The 25,532-nt window shown below is 43.5% G+C and overlaps 1 protein-coding gene across 7 annotated transcripts in view; it reads left to right on the top strand.

Moving 5' to 3' along the window:
- LOC117749336 (microtubule-associated protein 4) overlaps positions 1 to 25,532 on the top strand; it is an 84,897-nt gene that overhangs the window by 43,639 nt on the left and 15,726 nt on the right. For 6 of the 7 annotated variants that reach the window (XM_034559728.1, XM_034559725.1, XM_034559727.1 and 3 more), the window contains one exon: positions 1,968 to 3,395. In XM_034559728.1, coding sequence (XP_034415619.1) covers positions 1,968 to 3,395 — 1,428 coding nt within the window. The remainder of the gene's footprint in view (positions 1 to 1,967; positions 3,396 to 25,532) is intronic. The other variant, XM_034559726.1, reaches the window with a different exon arrangement.

The raw sequence follows: 25,532 nt of genomic DNA, 5'->3' as shown, positions 1-25,532 counted from the left end.
GGTAAGGGCTGGGAATCAGGGCTTGACATTAATTCCATCCTGGGAATAAGAGAATATTTTGTCATTTTAGAACAAATCTGCATTGAAATGTGCAAGAGGAGAGCTAGTAACGTTAGCTGTTCAGTTCAATTCAATTCAGTTTATTTTGTATAGCCCAATATCACAAATTACAAATTTGCCTCAGAGTGCTTTACAATCTGTACACATACAACATCCCTGACCTTTGACCTCACATCGGATCAGGAAAAACTCCCAAAAAACAGAAAAAAACCTTTCAGGTACCTTCAGGAGAGCAACATAGGACGATCCCTCTCCCCGGATGGACAGAAGCATTAGATGTCATGTGTACAGAGAAACAGAGTTACAGAGTTACATAAACACATTCAATGAATATGACAGACATGATTAATGAGTAGTAGGCATGGACCACAGCCGCTGGGCAGCACAGTCTGCCAGGCAAAATTAACGAAGCTAACAGCTACACACAGAGGTTGCATTGCGTTACATTGTGATGCGTTCAAACTCTGATCAGTAAAAATGAGTATTGGGTGAAGGTACATTGTAACGTTATCATGATGTGATCAAATGTAATGTTGTAAAATTTTGTTTTTGGCAAAAAAGCTTTAGCAGATCATCAGGGTCTGACCTAATCAAATTGGGTATCTTGTGTAATTTCACTTCTATTGGTATCGGCTACAAAAATACATGCCTAAATTACAGGAAATTAAACACAGGGGGAAGGCTTGTTGACCCTCCCCTCACCTTATGAGTTTGTCCGACTCAATATTTAAGTCTTTCTCTTCTCTTTAGCAGATGTCTCTTTTCTGTCTCTCCCAATTATCGCACATACTGTCAGGGGTTAGTTCATATGAAATATCCTCCAGACTAACTGTACTATATGCTCCACTGTGTGTGTGTGTGTGTGTGTGTGTGTGTGTGTGTGTGTGTGTGTGTGTGTGTGTGTGTGTGTGTGTGTGTGTGTGTGTGTGTGTGTGTGTGTGTGTGTGTGTGTGTGTTTGTGTAGAACTGAAAACTAGAAACAAACTGGGCCAAAGTAGACAGCCCTAAGTGAGCAATTTCCTCTCTACTTTTGTTCCCTCTTGTCTACCTGACCTTTATTTTTACAAAGTCTTGAAACAAGCTATTTTAGTTCTGGCGCGGTTGCCTGTAATTGACCTCCTTTTTTATGGGACCATTAAGTAGTCTTTTTCTGCATTTGTCTTTGTGTACATTGGAACACGGTACATGAATACGCACTCGCACACACATGACTCTTGCTCTCTGTTTTGATTTCAAACGGAGCTCTTTTGCTGCCCAATAGTTTAAGCGTAAGCATTTATCGTTCTAGACCCGGAGGCTGCGGTGAGTCAGCCACCCGAAAGTACTCATCTATATCATTTAATGAAATACTCCCCAACATGTTTGTGCGTGAATTTGTATTCTCATTGCCTCAAGCATTCATTCACTCAGCATTGACACGGAAGACATTTTTAAGATTTGAAATTCAGCTTGGGATGGCCATATATTTTGTTTATTTTTCTTAATCAAAAAAACACACACATTTGCTTATTTGACTAAAGTGTGACAGATTCATAACTACAAAGGGTGCAGTGATTAAGGCTCAGCTTTCTGGAACAACATACACCACTTCTGGACTTGGATTCCTCCAGATGCTTCTCTGCTCTGTCTGAAAATGTTGGTCATCTTCTCAGCTATCTCTCCATCTCAGCAAATAACAAATAGCTATAATAGCTAATATAATTTAAAATGATCTAAAAACAAATATTTTAAAAACAAAGATACATGTACATTTTCAGTGGAATGATCTTCTTAGTTATATTGTTTTTGCCTCTTTGTCTGATACATGTTTCTCAATTATGTTCTGTTTGAATTAGATTAATGAACCAATTCACATACACATTCCCATCTCCCCAACTTTAAACTCTCCCCTCTTCACCCACAACAAGGTGCTTTAGGCGACTGCTGGCCAGACGAGGCTAGCTGCCTACCGACAGACCTCCCTTTCAGCCCCAGCGTTTCCACAGTTATTAGTCTCCATGCCGGCCATCTCGCTGTCAGCCATGACGACCCACCTGACACTTGGCCTAGCCGAGAGAGCACCGCCTATGCTGGGGGCGACGAAAGGGAACAAGAAGGTTCAGACCGAAAACAGAAGAAGAAGAAGAAAAGGCGACAGAAAGACGAGGGCCCTTATGAGCACCTCGAGAGCAGGGGTCACCCTGAAGTGCAAGCAGAAAACACTCCCCCAACGGAGGAGTTCTACCACAGGATTGGCCCAAGGCGGGATAGAGGAGATGGGTGCTGGGAGGAGCAACTTGGGAAAAGTGGAGGCCGGGGGAAGAAGGGTAAGAGCAGGAAGAAGCTTCCAGAGGAGTGGGGAGTGTCGGCAGAACCGTTTGTCCCTTCGGCCGCAGCGACCTCTCAAGTCACAGAGGAGGTGATGATGGAACTGAGGAGTTCTGTTCAGGCAAACGAGGAGGCCTCGTTTGCGGACATGGACGCCAGCCAGAGCCCCTGGAAAAAGGAAGTCTACCCCGAAGAAGGCCTGGTCCCTTCCCCCCTGTCTGAGGACCTATTCTCCCCAACAGTTGCTTCCATCAACCCACTGGTGCTGAACAGCGAGCTGAAAGCCACAGCGGCCCCGTTCACTATGCCCTCCACCACCAACAGTGCAACACCTGGCTCCTTCCCCATGGCTCCTCGCCCTGGTGATCCATTTGACCTCCTGATGGAGACTGAAAATGCAAGCTTAGGCAACAGCAGCCAGGGCTTTTCACCTGGTGGTGACATGGTTGTCAGCGCAATGTGTAACACAAGTTCCCTCCACGAGTCTTGTGTGCGTGGCATACCTGAGGGAGACACGTCTCCTTTTAGCCCCGCCTCCCAGCCAAGCCCTTCCCCGAAAGGCGAGGTGTTAGCCTCGGCCCCACCTCTCTCACCCTCCGATGCTTCATGGCTCCTGAACGACTCCAACATGAGCAGCAACAGTGAGCTATTTGACTTCAGTGACGTGAGCACTTCAGGTCATCCTTTAACCTTGGGGCTGTCCTTTGACACTCCTTGCCCAGCCCCTCTCCGCTCCCCCAAAACCACAGCGCAGGAATTCCAACCCAAAGAGCAAAAATATGCCGAATCGGCCCAGAAGCAACCCAAGTATTCTCGTTCTTCATCATCATCCTCCTCTGTAAAGAGTCCCACTTCCCCAGGGGAAAATCATTTCCCTCCACAAGCACCCCCAGTCCTCAGCCCCTCCTACCCTCAAGCGACAAGCCCTGGATCTGGTCTTAACCCTACAGCTAAGCCCTTCTTTCCCAGCTTTGCTGATCCCATGGAAGAACCAGCTGTGGTCCCTCCAGTTACCCCCATCACCGAAGGTTGGTTGCAGTCAGCCCTGGACAAAATAGAAGTTAATCCTAGAGTAACTAACAAATGAACACAAATGATTTATTGTCATGCATGGTGTTTTCATTCAGTCTTTCAGATATTTGTAACCTAATTTAAAGGCCATTTTGGGCAAGATCGATTGCTTGGGTGTCTTGTACTCATTAGGGGTTGGATGAATTATCAAAACCTTGCATGGACACATTTCTCTATAATCCTGGCTGGGGCTTTTTGGCTTGTCAAATGTTGACTGTTTCTAAGTGACTAATGCATGGGCTCAAGTGTTGACCAATTAAGGCTGTAGATTGGCTTGACTCTAATCTGTGAGTATCTCAATTCCAAATGATGCACTGCTGGGATGTCCTCATAATTAACAGTGTTGTTGTTGACGGGTGTGCTACTTACTAACCAATCACGGAGTGTTTCTCCTTAGCGACACCACTAGACGCCCTCACCAAATCCAAACCAACCTTCTCTTTCTCTCTTCTGTCCAGGTGATGTGTAATCATGCTCTGTTTTTCCCTTGCACCCGGGGCTGAGGTGTCTCTCTATGTTCTCTCTTGTGTGTCCAATTAACGCCGTTTTCCTCACTAGCTGCCTGTTTCTTAACAACTTCTCCTAAAAAAAGATGTTGAAGGAAAAGGTTTTGTTGGTGTCATGTTAACACTCCCTCGGTTGTCATGCATCAATAATTCACATTCTGGTGTGTCTCCTAAGTAGACATAACTTTTCAACTATATAAAATGGTAATTGGTTGTTGTTTTTTGTTGATTTTACTTTCATGTTCTGTGATGACTGCTTCCTTGATTGCTCTTCCATCATAGGTGAGTCCTATTTAAATTCCTTGTGGCTTTGTTGTAGTTGTTCTTTATGCATCATTATTGAGACTAGTCACTGGGATGGTTATAAAACTATTGACAGAAGATGCAGATAGGTGAGTGCTACTTCAGTGCAACATTCCTGTTTTTGAATTTCATGGTTAGTATTTGAAAGCACAGGAGACATCTGAAGTCTTTTTGGTGACGTTAGGATGGCATCTTTTTGCAGATGATGTTGTCCTCTTGGCTTCATCGAGGCATAGCCTACGATGTGCACAAGAGCAGGTTGCTCCACTTCTGTTGTGACGCTTTGTTTTCCAACCCTTACCAATGATCATGAGTTAGGTGATGATGAAGAGAAGGAAATTGACCCTTTGCTAAGTCCCGCCTCTCTACATAGACTGGCGGAGCATTGGCCAGTTCTGACCAGGTTCCTAAAACTATCTGGCCGTGCTCCATCGAATATAATGCATTCTTCTCCGATATTCTTCATTTTCAGGCTGTCTTTTTGGATTTAGGTTTTGGCAGACTGGGGAATAATAATGTTTACGTTGCAGATAAGCAGTTAAAATAGAACAGTTTGTATTGTGTGTGTGTTAAAATAGTTAAAAGATTCAAGAGAGAGTCCAAAGGGAGCTGTTGATCGGCGTCATGTCCAGCTCTTTTAGTGGAGAATTCATTTGTTGCAGTGTCACTAGTTTAGGAGAAGAGTTTTCTGCAGACTGGGAAATAATAAGGTTTACATCAGCCACAGATGGGGAAACCAAAACTAGAATAGATTGACACTTTGCGCTGTTCCAGTGAAATAATGTCCTTGTCTTTCCTCTCAGCGCTTCTTGTCTCTTCCTCCCGTTGGAGGCTGTGACGAGGACTGAGCAAGCCTTCAGCTCTCTACGGGAACAGCAGAGTGTCAAACATGACTATTAAGCAGCTTTGATCAATGCCTTCCACAAGAACAGGAAGAGCCTGCATGTTTTTGCAACTTCCACATCACATGGATGAAAATATATTGCAGCTTTTTTGACCTGTGTGCGTGTGCGTGTGCGTGTGCGTGTGCGTGCGTGCATGCAGACATAAGACCGGGTGCAGCTGGCTATGTGTAATGAGACCTTTTGTCAGTGTCCAAGGGTGGGTCTCTGTCACCAAGTGGTATTTAAGCCTTGTACAAAAGATAAGAAGCCATGTGGAGCACAATAAAGAGCAACGCTTTGGAGGGTTACAGAGGGGTGGATCTAAAAAAAAGAAAAAGCTAAATCCATAATATATTGGAGTTCGAAACAAAGAAAGGCTTTTGGGAACTTCTGAAACATATTGCCTATGTACCACAGGTTGAGAGAGAGGCAAAGGATGATGAGAGGAGGAAGACTTGTGGTGTATAAAGGAATATGAAGAGTTGAAAAGAATGCTGACAGGGAACGGATTAAGGATTATTTATAAACCCTTCTTGTAGTGGCAGAGAAATATACAGTAACAGTGAGAGGGAGAAGCCCGATAGAGATGCAGAACGATTCAAACCTGAGGGAAGGTGATGTTTTAAACACAGGATAAAGATAGAGGGAGGCTCAGAGAAGTACTAAGCCTCCATACAGAACTTAAGAGAGAGACATTGACAAATGTGGACAAGAATGAGGGAACATCCCTACACTGGACAGAGTGCTGGGTAGATCAGTAGCCACACGTCAGTTGAACAAAAGAAATGAGTCAGCAAGCTACCAACTGAAGCAGGTTCAGTACATAGTATTTCTAATTCATTATTGTGTATTTTTTAGATCTACAAAATTACACAGTACAAAGTGTACCCATCTGACTGCACACAACAACCGCATACACATTTTTTTTAACCGTATATAAGTCTGCGTGCATCAGCCACACATTGAAAATCCATATAAATAATGCACTGTGCATTGACTATAACTTCGAGTCTAGTAGTTCTGTTGGCTAGAACGACATGAAATAAAGCTGCACTAGTTGATATTGTTTTGTTTCCACGACATGATGGACATTATGTGTTTGAGCTGTCCGTCTGTCCCATTCTAGTGAACATGATATGTCAGGAACACGTGGAGCAAATATCTTCCAATTTGACACAAATGTCCTTTTGTACAGTTTCAAGTTCATGTTCACTGGGACCTCACAAATCATGTCTTGGTCCATAACTCGAATTCTAATGCTAAATATGACTTTCACACAAATGTCTAATTGGATAAAGTGATGACATTTTGGACAGGCGTAGATGTAAACTGCAAGTGGACTGGTCGGTGGAGAGACACAGCCGCGAGGCGCTAATCCTCATTGTACATTATATTCCAATCAAATGATTATGTGTCACGTGTAACTTGTGTAGAGCCCACAGAGAAAATATCTATAGCTGGTGAACATAGTGGACTGTTATTTATGATTCCTGTGATACAATTTTTTTGTTCTACTCCAAACGTGTTAATTCAGATAAAAAAATCGATTGGGCATCAACTTAAGCAAGAGGACATTCAGGCCACATAGCATCAACACTGCTCCTTCTCTCTCAGACAGAGCTAAAGCGCAGGTGCCAGCCAGTATAAAGACCACAAATATACCACTGCTGTGGACCCGCCTCCCTGCACAGACACACATACAGTACACATCTGAGTCATCAAACTATTTGAGGACAAACACTAATCCTCAGGAGGCATGCATGCGTGACTATACTGTATCAGCGGTCTATTTTTACCACAGTGCTTTTCGCTGTTGTTTGGGCTCATTTCATTGGGGAGCAGGCTGTTAGATGGTAGCCCAGAAGAGTCATTTGAACAGTATGGTCCCATCACTCAACTAGGGGGAGCTAATGGCTTTAGACAGCTTTGCGGCAAGTGTTGGATTTTTGCCTCGTTGGCGCCATTGGAAAGGACAACCGCTAACTGCAGGAAAAGGTTGTGAGTCTCATTTTTCTAGGAGGTTCACGGTGCTTCAGTAACAGATTGAACCCAATTTTCATTACCAGCTCCATGCTTCAACAGTACTTCAATAGCGCCTCAAGAGTATATTCCTGTTTCCAATAATTACCCCCTTTTTAACTTCTAAGAATCCTAGAAGTAGCAAGCACCACCCAAAATCGTATTGCTGTTAATGCAAAATAGACATTTCTTGATCAGACTTCCAGAACTACAGAGCACTTTATAGAACTATGGTGACATGCTGGGTACAGACCCTCATCACTATTAAACTAATCTTTATGAGTTGCCCTTATTTATTATTCTACTACATTATATTGCAGTCATCCCATCTGATAAGAGACCCCTTTGCCAGAAGTTTACTTCAATCGATACCACACTTCTACGTGGACTATTCACATATTATGAATCTTAGGCAACAGGTAACAGCAGGAAATAAACTAATGCAGATGCTTCATACCAGAAGGGCCAATGTCGGAATGCATCGGCTGTCGGAGTCATGGGGATTCCTCTGGGGACAAAAGCCAATATTTCTGTGGTTATGTTGTAGCCAGCACATATCTGGACCAAGATTTCCTCTTATGTGCGGTGGTCATTGTTTACAATCCAATTAGCAACTCGAGACACGAGAATTGGAGTTGAGCTTTGTTTCACAAGTAGCCAGTTAACAGTGTATTCTTTAGCCAACACAATGTTAAAACGTCATCAGATAATAGCCGATGGCTTCCAAGACTGCATTTCGGCCCAAAGGCTCCACCTCTTTTACTCTGCCTCTTTCTGACTGTTTACCCGCATGCAGCCAAAGCCCGCGCAAATGTGATTGGTCGATACTACTTACAAACGGAGACCAGAATGCCTCCGATACCAAAATCTTGTGCTGATATCTATTTATAGAGGGGCGCACTGAAAAAACAACAGCGTTAGATGTTCAGAGATTTAAAACAACGCACAAGTGTGAAGTGAGCAATGAGTATTGTCTCTCAGAAGGGTGGAAGAAGCAAGATGTTGTTATACAACCGAACAAGACAAAGTTTCTTTCCCCGAGGCAACTTGCAGCACGAACGCTTCACCAGAAGCTTTTACTGCTTTTAAAAGCTGCAGGACTCAAAGACAGATTATCAAAGCAGGCGGCACTGTGCTTCGCTCGCCCTTGATGCCAAGTAGGGTCCATATAGCACCTTTATCTGATAGAACTGTGCCCCAAAAAAAGCTCTGATTGGAGGGAAAACACACACTTTAAGCAACTCATGTTGGAAGTCTTTAGGTGATAATGAAGTTATTACCAGCTGTAAAACAGATTTGCTTATTTAGTTTAACGAGATGAAGGAGGCTGTGGACTTAAATTCTAGACAAAGTGTTGATAAAGGTTAAAATGTTATTTTCAAGTTTCTAGTGGTAGACAGACAGACACTCAAAGAGCCTTTGGGGAGGGACAAGAGCGAGGGAAAGAGCAGGGAGTTGCCATAGAGACTAAGGATCTTTATGTTGCCCTAGGAACAGCAAGTAATGAGACGCGACATTGACAGCACACTTGCTGATGGAACCGATTCGGTTAATAGAGAGACACACGCTCTATGAAATGGACATAAAACAGTTACAACTCTACTGTGCCGTTATTTCAGATCATTATATCATCTCCCTGTTCACTGCTAGATTCTCTTCTCGAAAAGATTTCCAATTGGCTAAATATAATTGTAAACATTCTTTAAAGTAATTCATATCGTCATCCAGTTTGCAGCTACCTGTAACTATTGTAACCTGTTGGTAAGATGTCCACAGTGTCTAAAATGTAATTGTTTGACAGAATCACCCACCAAGATCCTTTAGCAGGACCAGGCAGTAAGGCACCATATTAGAGGTGAAGAAATACCAATCTATCAAAAAAAGCCTCAAAAGGGCAAAGGGCATTCATTATTTTTTTTATTATAGTTTTAAAAAACAATATTGTATGTCAACTCCAAAATGTCACTATTTGATCCACAATAAAAACAAGCGTCCAACTAACAGAAGAAAGGAATCACACCAATCATTCTGAATGCTGCAAAATTAATACGTTAAAAAGAAAATTACTACAGTATCTGGGGGGAGTGTCTAAAGGAGGATATTTGCTGATATTTTTCAAATTTAAATCCGTTGCCTCCATATTCGCCACGGTGCTATACTTGGACCCATTCTTCTCTCAAGTCAAACGTCCTGTTATCCAAAAGCACAACATTGCTTTTCAGTGTTTCATCCCCATTTACTTACATCTAGAGCGTAATGATCAAACTAACACACCGTATTCACTGTCATTAGGAAACAATAATCCCAGATGACTTCCAACTTCTCCAGTTTATAATGACCAAAACATTCCACAGGTTTATTGTTTGGACCTGCTTATTGGCCTTAAACGGTGCCTCACCGTACCTGCTCCTATACTTTCTTCTTTCTTGAGTCGTTGAGCATCTAACTTTTTAATTTGACTTTTCTGTGTCATTGTTCTTGCGTCAATCTTCTCTTTCCTGTGAACCACTTTGAATCAACTTCGTTATGTTCGATGGTGTTTGTGTGTAATGTTTTCCACCAGCAGTAATGACCTTTAGCCAGCTGGTACTGCATGTTGTCATTTGTGGTTGCCATGACAATAATGCAGTAAAGACCATAGCTGCTGAGGTCCGTCACTTCTTTTATGATTGGAAGTCTGAGGAAACAAATCCGAACAGAAACCAGCAGAGAGCTTATGGAGCAATAGTCACGTAACAGAATGTAGCAACGGATAGAAGATGCATGCTACCGTCGGTTTTCCGGTAGCAGGTTTTTGGCAAGAGGGATTGCAGTGCACAAACCTCAGCGGGAGGCAGTCAGTCGCAGCAAAGCCTTCACCATCTTAATTATGCAAAACAAGTGAACAAGACAGGCGCTGGTGCATTTCTGTACCAGTCTGTAAAAATATGGAGATATCCAAAACCAGCAGGCAGTGCGGGGACGAGATGAAAGCGGAGGAAGGAAGACAAATAAAGCATGGTGAGACTTAGTGGCATCACAGAACAGTCAATCAAACATTCTACATCAACAGTTCAAGTTCCCGCCATGCACGTGTCAAATGATACTGAAACTAGTGCCGTGTTCTGTTCGGGTGGGTGCGCCTGGTGGTTCGGAGCATGGGCCGCTTGAAGCGCTTGGCCTTTTGTAACAGGTCGATTGCTTGGCTCCCGGTATTGCTGCTTTCGGGGATGTCGTTCAGGGACAATGGCCTTTTGGAGTGGGTGGCTATTTCTCGGTACGGGCGGATGGTTTGGGTCCTAGTTTTGCTTCTTACAGCGTTGTCGGGGGACGTACCTGCGGAACAATTTTGTGCACCCCGGAAGCGCTGCTTATGGTATTCATCACTCATTGACAACAGAGAAGTGAAGAAAAGCTCACTTGTAACGTAAGTTCCCGAGGTATGAGAAGGACACACAAACGGACAAGTTGGATGCCTGTCAGCTTTCACAGGCTGCTATAAAAAGTGAAAGCTGTATTTTAAAAAGAAGAGGAGAGTAATAGATAGGGGGCGTGGGGGTGACTGAACTGTCACTGGTATGAAAATAATTTTCCAGCAGCCAGGAAGAGAGCAAACAGGATGGAGTGATGGTGGAGTGGTTGTTTTTTCCAATCTTCAACTGCCGCAGGAGTGTCTGGCTGTGACACAGGTTGACTAATCCTGAAAATGGAATTGAAATGCTACCTGGGGCTCAATTTAGAGCAGACTTAGTTTCACAAGTAGGGAACTCTCTTTCAGGAGTAACACCAAACAACAGGACCTGCAGGTTAGCAATAACCGGGTCCCACGCACAGACCAAACACAAGGCGATACAATGACGTAACATAGGCTGGTGCCCATTGGCGAATGGATTGTATATTTTGTGTATATATATATATATATATATATATATATATATATATATATATATATATATAGTGTGTATATATATATTTTATGTTTAGATATTTTAAATTTAATGGTCACATATTTCTATAAATGTTTAATTGTGTAACTTGCCAGCTCCGTCCTATTCCAAAGATCCTCGGCTCCAAAGACACGTCAATAAGACCTGCCTTCTTGAGGAACCACTACCAGACAATATGAAAATAGAAATGATCGACCAACCCCAACGTAACACCAAAAATATCTCCCATCTATTTTTAAAATGTTTTATTGAATTTATTTTTTTTTCACGTGGCTTAGATATCATATAATACCTTATGACACATTTTCCATTCATCCCGTGGATCAATTCCGTCCCACGCAGCGTGGTTCTTCGTCCAATTAGCTTCTAGCTCCGGGAGCCGAGCCCGGGCTCTGCACCGCTGTCCGAATGCGTGCCCTCTGGGATAATGAGGGAGATGGGAGGAGGAGTAGAACAACTGTTGTTGACATTTGATGATGGTGTCGGAAAATGTTGTAAACGCAGGCAGAGTTTGTGTTGTTGTCTGTGACAGAGAGACAGAGACTGCAATGGGTGCAGCGGAGATGTCTATTTTGGCCAAGGGCGCCAGATTCATTCATTATGAATTATGAACTTGGATTAGGCAGCTGCTTCATAGTGAATAGTAGAGCCGATGGGTATTATGTCATTAATTAATTAAAATGAATGAGACACCCTCTCCTCTATCAAGTATTCACTACTTGGGCAACGTTGAAATGATGACAATAAATAACACATGGCCAGCTCCGGCTGGTCAGCGCTCGTGGGCATCCGAGGGAGAACAGTGTCCTCTGAGCAGCCCTTTGTTAATTTTCCTGTGACACTAATGTCAGAAATAATAATCTCCTCCAGAAGAAATAACTTTGTTCTTTGGGCTAAAAGTTCAAGTTGAGGTTTTGTGTTGGAAACTTCACCTTACAATAATGATGCCTATGTGTAGTTTTAGCTTCTTACTTGTACTTTACGTGAGTATATGTGTGTGTATCACTCATGGTTAAAACATAAAGCAGCACAAAAATGATAATTACCAAAATAAACGACCGTGTTCTGAACAGACTAATTGCAAACTAACAGCAATTAAAAATATGACATTTGCATTTTGCAACATGAAGCAGCAAACTTGACACAATACTCAGTCCAGCACCGCATGATGGGAAATGTGCATCTTCACCAATTAAATCCCGCTTCTGGAGGGAACAATCTTCTCTTCGTCTCGGTGCGTATATACTATATATGTTTGTGTGTGTTTCAGTGTCCGCTCACATTTGTCCATCATGTCAAATTAAGCCAAATACAAGTCCATGTTCATTCATCACTCTGTCGCCAGACTGGTTTCTTAGGAACTGCTTTTTTTTATCTGATAACTGTAATTACCACAAAGACACCGCAGACTGGAACACACTCTTTGACCTGAGGCAAGAGGCAGAGTAGATTATGTAGCCTATTAATAACCCCCCCTCACATGCAGACACACACACACTGTTAGCTTTCAATTCCATCACCACCCACCCCTGAATCCTTAGACAATACCCCCCCCCCCCCAATCACCAACAAACATCCCCCCAACCCCCACGTGGATGGAGCCCGACACGCTGATGAGGAGCCAGTTGCCATAGCAACAGGAGGCAGTTGCTTTGGCGACTAATGGGGAGAGGGGCTACGGAGGAAACAATGGACGTTTAGCGAGGATGGGGGTGTTGTTACGGGCTGCGAATTAGATGCGATTGAGCTATAAATAGATGTCACTAAAGACTCTGAATCCCTTCGTCATCAATTCCTCCAACACCCCTTGCTGAGATTATCCTCCTCTCTTTCCACACCTGGGTTCACCACTCCTCTCTCTCTTTGTACTTTCAGTGGTGAAGTACAACAGACCAAAGCAATGGAATTTCTCACTGTCTTGCTGTCTGGCAGCTTCAGATGTGCCTCAGCTCATGAGTAACCTGCTTGGGAGTGTTTAGTACAACCTCATTACAAGACAATAGGGCTGGATGATATAAACTATAAAAAAGAGAGATGAACACTGCTTCAGAGAAACTTGTACAAACAGCCAGAATTAGAAGATCACAATATCACAATGTATATTGATGTCGGCTGGTATATTGACATTTTTGCTGTATCTCTAAGGCCTTCGAGACATGAGAGCAAAATGGCCGCATCGGAAGGAAACTGCAATCTTCCAATGTGGAAAACACAGTTGTTTAACTGATTCAACCATTTAACAGCTTCTGTTTCGTCTCTATGCCTCCTTTGCAGCCTGCATGGTAGGGCTGTATATTAGAAAAATGATTGAGTTGTTTTCCCTGCAATATATCTCTCCAGGGGGAACATGTTGCATTTACATTTTAAAATTAAATGTATCAATCAAGTGTACTTTGAGAGCAAAACGAAGAGCTTGTGCGCTTGTAAACAATGACATTATAAACACATTGGTTGTATTAATATGAATGTTGATGACACCCACAAAGCATGGCAAACGGGACGGGGTCCGAGATTCAAGAAGGGTCTGGTGGGCTGCTGACATCGCCGCAGACTTAAGACAATCCGCCCCGGTGGACAGTCGCGCTTTGTGCCGGGGGAAAGAGGGCACAGCGAGCACTAAGGCGGTCCCTGGCCAGGGCGACTGTGGGTCAGTGGTTAGCAGGTCCGTCTTTCATTCAGAGGATCGGTGGTTCCATTCCCGCCCTAGTTGATGTGCCCTTGAGCAAGACACTTAACCCTGAATTGCTCCCCGTAGCTGTGTCTATGGTGTATGATTGTAAGTCCTTTGGAAAAAAGCATCAGCTAAATGCGATGTAATGTGAAGGGAGCCAATTACGATGCCTTACCTGACCCGCCGAGTTGAATTCCCCCAGTTGATCCTCCCTCCCCACCCCCATTGACAAGGATTCACGCAAGTTTTCAAGCAGCAAAAAAGTTATAGCCTGACACGTTTGAGTGAATTTGCCGGCATTACACCTCTTGCGATGTGACTATTACGCACATCACCATGTTGCAACAATATACTGCCCCGGTTATTAGGCACAGCACTCCTGTCGCCCAGTGGGATTATACAACACTTTGTGTATTGTGCACGTGCGTGTATGTTTGTGTGTCTTTGCCAGCCAACCAGTCAGACAGGGTGAGGTCATCTGTGTGTTTGTCCCCATGGTCTCAGATTTTTACTTCAAGGAGCAAGCCGACAAAGAGACACGCAGGACAGTACACCCGCCTCGAGCGTGTCTGCCCACCTGGCAGCATGTCTGTCTGTGCAGGTGGGATGTGTTAGTGACGATGACTGATGTGATTTTGGTGGAGGCATGCGCTCCAGCTGTGGTGGCGGGCCGCCTTTTTAATGCTGTCCGAAGCATGCCGGTGCCGTCGGGAACTGTTTGAGAGAGACTGATGGGTCACCTGTTTTACCATCCAATTACTAGCAGTTACACCTGCCAGCCAGTCACGGATGAGAGTGTTCAGAGGCCACGTAATTAATGTGTATATACTTAACTTTGAGTGTCAAACTTTTTAGTTTTTTCAAGGTTTTATTTTACATTAGCCCAAAACACCAAGAGCAAACCCTAAAACCGCGCTCCGCTGCTGCCTGATTGTTACTGACACGCCCCCTGCTGCGCATCTCCTCACACTTCCTTGAAGTCGGAGCTCACGGCGGGTCCCCGAAATACCAAAACTGCGTGCACCGGAATGAAAAATGCCATTTTCCCTGGGGCAAAGTCCTGCCGTTCACTGTGGTCCGCCACAACAACAACGGAGATCTTCTCTGTCCTACTTGATTTGTGTGTGCAAGAACACAGGCTATCAGATGGGAAGCTGGAAAGCAAAATCAGACCGTGTTAAAACAAGACATGTATGGTACAAATATATGTAAACCAGGGAAATGTCGGGGTTGATGCCATGACTTTGTGAAAGCGATTTGTGAATTAAACTCTTCTAAATGGAATAATGCCAGTTTATCAGATAAAACATTTAGATTATTTCTCTCAGGGATCTGTGGATGGCATTGTCTCCTTTCTGCCTATAAAGATGATCTCAGTGGTGAGCAGGGTTGTCCTTCAATCAGAGGATCGGCGGTTCGATCCCCGGCTCTGCTAGCCCGTGGTCGAGTGGTCGGAAGACTAGAAAAGCACTATAAAAGTACAGGTCCATTTACCATTTCATGTCAAGTAAGATCTTTGAATGGAGAAGATGGATTTTCTTATTTACATTCAGTCATCACTCCTACATCGTGGTGATTTATCAATTTTGATTTATGAACAGGAATTATTCACAACACTTGAAATAAATAAAATTATTATTATTATACTCTACATTGCCATGAACACATTGATTGCTGTTTCTCACTTGCTTCTTATTTATTGAGTCACGTACGATTTGATTTGAAGGCGTTCTGACCATGAATTCAGAAATGCTTTGTGATGTTATAAAGGGTTCTCATTTGAATACTTGTGGTTTCCGCTCGTAGCATTAGCGCTGGTCCTGGGGGGTAGTTCCATTCGATATCTATCTACATTTTTTTATTTTTCAGTTTTGTCCATCGGCTGCCAGGGAGAGATTGACTTTTGATTTCAAGTGGCTCCCACCTTTCCCATTTCCAATGCCAGGTTGGCCTTTTTCCCAGCATGGGAAGAAAACAAAGCTCTTGTTCATTTCATGTTTTATGAAGCAATTCCTTTCCGGCCGAAGTACCAATTGGCAGTTGTGCTTTTGTTGAGTAAACCATCAGAACTCCAAATGAAAAAGATTGTTAGTAAGAACTTTTTTAAAGAAGTTCTGGGGAAAATGTCTTTTGAAGATTGGCAAAAATAAAAAATGTGGCAATTTTTACAGTTCAATTAGGTTTGACATTGGAATCAGGATTAAAGAAGGTAAAGTTAGGGTAATGATAAAGGTAGGGTTGTTTTGTTTGATTTTTATTTAAAAGACATCTTTGTGTGCATTGATGTACCATTCATTGTACTTCATTGACAACTGAATCCTCAAGTGAGGCAGAAGAATAACTTTTCAGAGTTTCGTTGACGGCATCATTAAAACCTTCAGCTCTCGGTTTCGTCTAGTCATGGTGTCGGGAGGCGATGTGTGTATCCATACCGATGGATCTAATTCAACTTTCCCTCACTTTACCCTCACGTTCTGCATCCTTTGTTGCCCTTTCTTTTTCACTTTGACCCCTTTGTGCCTTTCTTCTACACCTCCTCCTTACTCTTCAAAACTCTGAACCCTCCATCCTTCCTGGTCATTTCTATCTCTTTTTTTCTGCTCTAAGAAAAGATGGCCAACCTTCATCCTTACTTAACACACAGTCCTCATCCATATGCTCTGCTTCTGCCTCCCGTCTGCATCCTTGCCCCTGTTTGCCTGTCTGCCTGTTATAAACCATTGTTTTATGCTGACGTTCAGCCTTCAGTCCAAACTGACAACAACAAGAACGTCTGTAACCCACAGCTATTTTTGACTGGCACTGGACACTAGAACCAGACACACAAGCCAAAAATCCGCCAAAACATCGTGATCGCCCCCTGGTGGCTCGTTGCAGTATTGGTCATAAACCCCGCCCGCTCCATGTTAGCAGATAGGACAAAACATAATCAAAGAACACGTCAAATACAATTTACCCAAAGATGGCTTTGTCATTTTAGGTAGTTGTTATAGTACTCATGTCTGTTCAAGTGTTCATTTTTCTGATGGGTTTGGTTTTTATTATTTATTTGATGCAACAACTAAGTAGCTCTCATACTGCCAAGCTACGCTCGCGATTGGGTCGGGTTGGCCCTGTAAGTGGAGACCTGTCCGATCATCTTTGTATATATATACTATAATACTGACATGCATCAAATGTATGTAGCCATAAAATATTATATTGACATAAAATGCAAAAATACATTTGTATGTCATAAGTGTATTTCTGTCCCAGTCCAGTCTGAAATTATCAAATAATTAAACGATCATTTTAAAGTACTTTTTTAAGGTACATTTGTTTTTCTGTGCAGGTTATTGGCTTATGATGATTACCACACTTTTAATGTGTAACATCTTGTAAGAAGGGTTAAGGTTCATAACAGTAACTGGAGACAGAAGCAATAAGAATTAGTTAGGGAATGTTTCTCTCAAAAATATAATTTAGAGCACCAGATTGGTAGATATGACCTAGTCTCATGTGGTTGTACAGATGGAATTTATCAAGACAAGAGGTCAACGTGTTAGGTTTGCGTTAAGATCAAACAGAATCAACAGCCAATTAAAACTGGAGTAGATCAGAGAGTAAGGAGTTGCCTTACTAAAGTGCATATTTACAAGAATGAAATGTCCTTAAAACCTCTGATATTGCACTGTTTAAAAAGATATCTGCTATAGTCTGCAGTTGAGGTAAATAAAAGTCCCACCCACTATTGGACAATGTATGGTTGGATTATTTTCATGCTTTTAGCTGTATGAAGCAGACGGTTTAAAATGGTAGTTTCCTGAGCACGCCTCATATGGTTATAAAATCACAGTTTTGATGGAACACAGCAAGAACAAAAAATGGAGCTGAAAGTATTTTTTTGTGCAACACAACCAGCTGAGTTCCTGTTAAATGCTTAAAGACTCGACTCAGTGTTCCTCTGAGTTTGCCTGAAGTGTGTGCTGTATTGTTGCATGTTTGAGCGTGTCAGTCTTTCTTGAATGTTTCTTGCTTGCTACGTGGCAGAATGATAACTCGTGTGGATACACTGTGTGTTTGTTAATGTGTGAGAACTCTAATGTTTCTGTGTATTTTGGAGAGCCTCTAAGTTTGATTATCCAAGTGTGTGCATATGAGCGTGGTAGAATGGGGGGTGGTAATGGAGTGTGATTCTCCACATGTGACCAGATGGAGTCTGACAGACAACAAGGTCTCTTTACCAGGGGCTTTACCCTTCACCCGTCTCCCATAACTCCCATCTCCCCTTCTTTTTATTCTTCTTATCTCTTAGACTGAGCACTAAGGAAAGGCTGGGAGATGCACTTATTGTCTCGCACATAGATACAGGCTTGGGGAGATCATTCTGCTTAGACACATGCACGCTTACAAAAAACATTCACATATTCTCACTCGGTTGTTTCATGCTACTGTTGCATTAGTCTTTACAGCTCCTGTGGTTTATTTCTCCCATCTGATTTTTCCCTCTGTCTCTTTCTTGCTTTCTCATACAAGAGATAAATGTCCAAAATCAATTGCGTTATTCCAGACAGCATGGATGTGATGTGTGGAGTGGTATGGCTTGGAAAAGTCTTGAATTCAGATCCACTCTCGCCCCCTGAAGCGCCTGCTTTAGCCCTCACTCAATCCTCCCCAAGGGGGGTAGACGGAGCTGTGTGTGTGTGTACGTTGTGCTTTTTTTTTACCATGAGATAGAACGGGAGAAGGAACGAAAGGGATTGAAGGGGGAGAAAAACGTGGAGTGAAAGAGAAAACTACAGGGGAGGGGCACTTACTCACTCCACCACAGTGGGTGGGATCTGGAAACTAGCAGCCAATTGGCAGCCACAACTGGGTCACATGGGCACTGTAATAATCAGTGAGAGAACCAGAGAGAGAGAGAGAGAAAGAGATCTGTACATCCAGTGCACCCTCAGTGTGTGTTTGAGTTCAGAACGGAGGCACGGCACGAGAGGCTCCACACACAGAGCGCATCTGAGTGACTGAACGAAGAGGAACAACAGCGCAAGGCAACAAAGGAAAAACAGAGAGAAGGGAAGAGAAGTGTTGAAGATTACCTTTGGATATCTGCGGCAAAGACAGACTGTGGAACAAAGAAAAGGGGGGAGGCACTAGAATAGAAGGGAGAGACGGCATGTCTTCTCTCTCCAATCAGCAGCCTGGCTCTCCTTTCTCAGAGTACAGCGAGCTGTGTAAGGTGCCGTCCCTGACGCCCACTGTGCCGTCTCAGAGCTGGGATTGGCAGCCCCCCACGGGCATGGTGTTAGGTGGTAGGACCGGACTCACAGATGAGGACAAGCTGTGCTTCTTCGAGCAGCCGGGCAGGGGCAGCATGGATGCGGAGCTGAAGGTGCCAAGCAGGGTTGGGGGCATCTCCGGAAGCACCTCGCTGGGTAACGCATCACTTGGCAGCGCAGGGGAAAGCCCGGACAGCCTTCTGTCCTCCTCCCCATCCCCTTCCCCAGCTTCCCCGGGCAGACTACCCTCTTCCCTGGGAAGTGGGGATACCAGCAGGGTGTCCCTGCCACCACTTCCTGGATCCCCAGCTAGGCATATGGAGCTGTCATCACCCACTAGTGCCATGCCTCCACACTCAATGGGTGCCTCACTGATGGAGGCATCCCCAATAGATGGAGTCTCGCCCTCTGAGCCATGGAACAACTCGACTTTTGCTGAATCCAGCCCAAAGGTCGCCATGCCCCAGGTGGCCCCTAACTACTGCGTCATTGGAGTTGTCAACGACAACCACTTGGAGAGGGCCAGCGAGGTTGTGGTTGGAGCCGGGGCAGCCCTGGGGGCCCGACAATTATCCGAGGACTCTTCAGGGGACAACAGCGATGAAGAAGAGATAGAAGAAGAGGAGATTGAGTTTGAGCCCTGTTTTATGGGGCGCGCTGAGCAGCAGAGGAAGGCTATGCGCCGTGCAATGTCTGAATGTTCCCACCTATCAGTACCAACCAGTCTAGAGCTGCCTGATAAATTCCCAGATGGAAATGGGGCAGGACTGGACCAGCTGGCGTCGCCCATGGACGGTCCACGTCGCTCACCACACTCCATGAAACGTTCACTTACCGTTGCGGAAGATCAGTCTCAGACCCCGCAGCCCACCCTCTCAGCAGCGGGCGCCACACACAACGATCTGCGGCAAGCCCCACCTGAACCCCGACTCAGCCTCTCTCCATTCCCGCTGCTGAAAGATTGCAGTGCTGGCTTCCCTCTGTCACCACTAGATGCCTCAGTTGAGGGCTTTAAGGTGGAGAAGAAGCCAGGTGGCATTGTGCTTTCAGTGCCCCTCAGCCCCAAGGGGTTTGGGGGCATGGATTCCAGCTCTCTTTTGCAAGTAGACTCCGACACTGAAGGTCGGAAAGCTGACACAGCTAAAGATGCTGAGTTCGGTGGCAATGAAGTAGACACTAAACACAACACTGGCACAGGTGTAGACTTTGGAGCTGGCAACAAATCAACATGGGACATTGATGGTGACCTTCCCTCTGGTGGTTTTACCAGCCTCTGCTTGAACTCCAGCACTAACCCTGTCATCACAGGGGATGGTAGGTGGAAGTAATGTTAGCAGTCCCCCTTCCCCCTTTTAACTGTGCTTGTCAAAGATGTTGATATGGAGAAACAGAGTTTGTAGGTTAAGCTTTTACTGGCCACAGGATCGCAGGATAGCGATATACATAACTGAAAAGTTTCGCAAAAATGACCATGTAATATATGAATTGATAGATCAGACAGAAAGAAGACAATGTCGTTAAAAATAATCCCGGTACAAGGCACGGAAGAGTATTTAACTGAAATCCTAAAACATCATGTGGCAGTCCAGCAACGTAATTTATCGGTGACACCCAGAAAAAAACGGTTTGGTGCTGAAGAGTTGAAGTGGGTGCAGCATGCAGGGAGGGGATTAAGGTGGATAAAGAAAGATGATGTATTGATTGAGTGTTCTGTTTGGTGGCTGTGCAATTCCAAGGACTCCTTATTCAAATAGCATATCAATGCTACCCCTATCACTGACAACTGTATGGTGAAGAAAATATTCTCAAGACCTCTTGTCTGCTTCTGCAGTTGCGTAGAAGCGTGTAGATTGTGGTTCATGACGAAAGGCATTGGCCATTCAGTCATTGCTCGAACGCTTCTTTTATTGACAATCGGTTTCAATCTAGACTTGGTTTTCTGGTCTAAGCTTGCAAATAGCTTGGGGCTAGGAATAGCTGCAGAGGTAGACTGAGAGACGGAGTGAGACGGAGAGTGAAAGGAAAATAATGATACAGGGTCAGGGTTACCAAGCCCATTATAGCTGATGGAAGCTATTTCTTTGTCTAACCTCATTTCCCATCACACTTTCCCATCACGCTTCCCCTCCTTTTCTGTCAGTCTGCAAGGCCGTCTCCTTCTGGCCCGTCCTTCTGTCTTCCTGTTGAGCACCAAATGCTCATTAGATCCTTGGTGAAGACAGGCAGAGCCAAGATGGCTGAAAGCGGGTCACGGTCACATCGAATGATGAGCCAGAATGGGGTCACAAACTGGGGAGCACAGGCCAGCGCGATGGTGCTTTCGACAATAACCGTCTTTCTTTCACTTTGTGTCTCCTGCTTTTTCTCTCCTCCTTTTGGTCTGTCTCTTTGTACTTTTGTATCTTTCTTCTTTGGCTGGTTTTCCCGCCACAAACCCATGTGTGACAGAAGCTACAAGCCTGGCCACTGGAGTATTAAAGGGACAGTGATCTTTATTACTCCCCTGCCCCCGCCCCCCGAGTCTAAACAGGAGCATGGCAGAGTCATCGAGCCACGGGCTGTGTGTTGTATTCATGCATCTGTTTGCTTTCTTACCAAGGTCATGGTAGTATTTATGTTGCGCTGTTGTTGTGTAAAGACCTTGTATATCCACCCTGGATAAAGAAGCATAAGCACATGCTTTGGAGTATGATTTCAACAAATAGCTGCAAGTGTGCAGTATGCTATAGCTTTGTTTTAGCTCTATCTCACGGGATAGAGGATAGAGATAAGCAGATTTTAAAAAGAAGAGAGTATCAGGAGGGGTGGGATAAAAAAATGGGAAACAAAGAAAACGGGAGGGAGAGATGCAAATGGGGAAAACAAGAAGTAAAGGTTTAGGGTAAAGAATGCTCGGACAGATAATAATAATAATAATCATAATAATAGATGGAATGATCAAAAGAAGAACGATTCAAAAAGAGAGCGGTGAAAGAAGGTTATGAAATGATTTCGGTCTCGCAATATTTCCTCGTTTGAGGCCGTTTTTTAAGGCCGTTTTTTTAATCAAGCAGAGGATTGTCACATTGTGTTCCGTGGGGAGAAAATAATTGAATGCTCTCTCCTGCTGGAGTAAGCGACTCCGGACCATGTGGATGTGTTGGCTTTTGTTTAATGCTTGTCACAGTAAAAATGTGGCTCTGTGTGCATTTTCGTCTGCATAATTGTTTGTTTGTCTTTGTGTGCGCATATTATTAGCTTTTTTTGTGTATGCATGCATCTGTATGCATCTGTATATTCAGATGTCTTAAACACACAAATGTGTGTATATTTGTTCCTTTTGGGTATGTTTTTGGGTACTTAATCAAACTACAATATACAGACTTCACAAACTTACTTCTTGAATGAGCGCTACTTACTTTTATTCCAGTGATAGGAGATAATGTTCACTGAGTATGAACTCTCATAAATCCAAACTCGAGTTTAAAGTAAGCACATTGACCAGATTTCTTGCCCCAAAGAAATGGCGTTTTGTGTTTTTCTAAAGTATCTTTACTTGTTTCAGCTACTTCACTGCAGACTTTCTAAAGATTTGTTTAAGTTTAGAGACTTCTGCCACTCATACAGTAACTGAGCTGCCAAATGGAGGGCCTCACACTTCAGATTAAGTCCACTCTCCACTTCACAACCACTTCAGAGCGTCCACCGTGTTTGATGTGCCACCAAAGGGCAGGAACGGAGAGAGTGCTGCTGTCAAGGCTGACAAACCCAACTCAGCCAGAGAGCGCCAAGTTCATTTCCGTAATCCACTTGAGGAGCCAAATGAAGGCCTGATGAAGGATGGAAATGTCAGTTGATGAGAAATTAATTTTAACCTCTGAATATTTGCTTCTTTATGGAACATGATCCTTTTCAATTGCTTTTCACTTCAGTAGCTTCAACGGTGAGGAAAACCACCTTCATGAACTAAAGTCTTAAAAGACCCGTGTAGATACTCTCGCAAAGAAGCAAAGGCATCCCTAAGTGTGTCATGCAAATGATCAAATGCCAGTTTAATAAATGTTGGACATGCCTTTTTTTTAACCTACATTTCTAAAATCATCTAATTTCGAGACAGCTTAAAGTCGAGTCTGCATATTTTACCATATTGATAAGAAAAAAAGACGTGAGGTGCTGCTCTTCAGGAGAGGCAAGGCTTAGCAGCCCTAAATGAGCTGTAAGTGTTATCATTATGCTAATTGAACCCTGAATGGAACCGGCTCTCTGCACCCAGATGTTCATTGTTCTCTGAGCCATATATTTTTGGGGAGTATTTCCTGATCCGATGTGAGGTCCTGGGACAGGGATGTCGTATGTGTACAGATTGTAAAGCCCTCTGAGGCAAATTCGTAATTTGTGATATTGGGCTATAAACTGAATTGAATTGAATATATTGTACATGGCAACCCTGCGGCATCCTGGAGCCTCAGCAGCTCTGCTAACATAGCAGTTTGACATCCAGATAAAATGGAGGTCGAAAGGTTTGTTAAAGACCAAATACAAAGCCACTTTCAGAGGTATGGATGCTAAAATATATGATGACTGCACTGACATAATTCCAGCGACCTCCACTGTACCAGCATGTTCTCATGTGATTGATGCTTCCAATCACAAGCTCTGTCAATAATGAATGTCCCTCTCTCGGGAGGTGAATGATTGCTTTTTTTGGTGCTTTTTTCTTTCTTTCTGCTTGTTGCCTGATAGTCCAAGCGCAGTAATATGTGTGATTCCCTGCAGTGCTGGGTTTTAGAGCTGTCTTCATCACATTTGTTTGCTAGAATTTGCTGGTCAAAGGGTTGAGAAAATCACGAGGTCTACATTGTGAAAAATGAGGAGGAAAAAAATTAATATTGGAAGTCCGCTACAATGACATCTCTGTCGAGCTATAAATATTATCTTAAAAACATTGTTAGAAGTCTTGTTTTCATCTGTTCTGGACTGTGAATTGTCCGTGTTTTTGTCTTACAACTTGAACCCTTGCACACTTAGTTGTAACATTAAGGTCGACTGCAAATGTCTGCTCCACCCTCACTTTTGGTTGCAAAAAACTAAATGGCGTCTTCATAGAAGCAGTCCATAAACCAAACGGTGATGTCACGGTTACTACGTCCACTCCTTACATACAGTCTATGGTTGGGTGTCACCTCCTGTTGTTTGCTGAAATGTAGCCATTTTCTCAGGCTTATCAACAGCTCTGACACACATACTGTGCAGTAATTAGTGGATCAAGTTGATCTCATGAGACTCTCATTGTTTACTTTTTAAGGCCTTCTTTGTTTATTTAATTTGCTTCCATTCTCTTGTTCCATTTTCTTTTGTCTTCAAACCGCTGTCTCACTTTATTTAGGTCACGTTTGTCTTTCTTCTTGTAGATAGTCACCTATTAGTGTTCTCTGTGTTTGGTCTGATGTCTGTCAACGTTCCAGGTCTGGGATCGCTGTACCTTATGTAAGCTAACAATGTCATTTCATTTTGCTCAAAGGTTTACGCCCCAATTCCCTCGTCTTGTTCCCTCCTTTCTTCTGCCCCGTTGTCCTCCCGCTATCTCTTTCAGTCCCTTGCGTTTTCAAAGGTCATTATTGGCATGTTACCATTTTTTCAAAGTATCTAAAAAACAGAAGGTTATATAAAAGATTGAACAACAAAACAGATAAGAAAGGGAATGCGTATTCATTCCTAACCAGTTCTTCTCTTTCTCACCTTTGTGTTCCCTCTACTTATTGCTTGCTCTCTTTCTGTCTGCCCACATACCTCTGTATCTGTTAATCCGTATTTCCCACGCGGACTCTAAAGCAGTGGAATCAAAGGTCTTTGCTCTTCCTTTGATAATCATATTCCTAATTCAAAGCCCTGTGACGTGTTTTCTTGTGTGTGATCACCCAATCTTGATTAGTTTTCTCTCAAATTGACTCTTTTTTTGTGTGCAATGTCGCAGGTGAGAAACCTGGAGTCAGTTCAAGAATTGGCGACGAGTTGATGTGACGATGAAACGCCACGCACTGATTTCTATGTTTTTGTGCCCACTGCGTGGCCGACAGCCGTGGCTGTCCGGCCGTTCTGGTAAATGTGATATCTCATGAGCGCCTTGGAGGAATTTCTTCAAATTTGCCACAAACATCCGTCCACTTGTATTCAATTGCAAGTTGAAATTGAAGTTTTTTTGACATACCTCAAGAATATATATATATGCTCAATATCAAAAATATTATCTGACAATTTTTGACTGAACTTCTACTTCACTTGTTGGGGGAGGCTCTCTTGTATTTGTCCCTTGTCCTGTTTGGAGCTCATGGAGGCTGAGGTACCACTAACTGAATCTATGGCAACATCATACTTCCATGTTTTGCATGGCTGTATACCCCAAATGGAAGTAATGCAAATAATAATGACAGGAGTGATAAATCCATGAATATAAACATTATTGATGTTACACTATCCATGTTTACTGAAGCTCAGAATGTCCAATCGCATTGTTGTACAACTTCAGTTGTCTGTTTTCTGAAACTATC

The sequence above is a fragment of the Cyclopterus lumpus genome, chromosome 20, assembly GCF_009769545.1.
Source record: "Cyclopterus lumpus isolate fCycLum1 chromosome 20, fCycLum1.pri, whole genome shotgun sequence".
NCBI lineage: Eukaryota > Metazoa > Chordata > Actinopteri > Perciformes > Cyclopteridae > Cyclopterus > Cyclopterus lumpus.
This window is presented reverse-complemented; position numbering and strand designations above follow the sequence as displayed.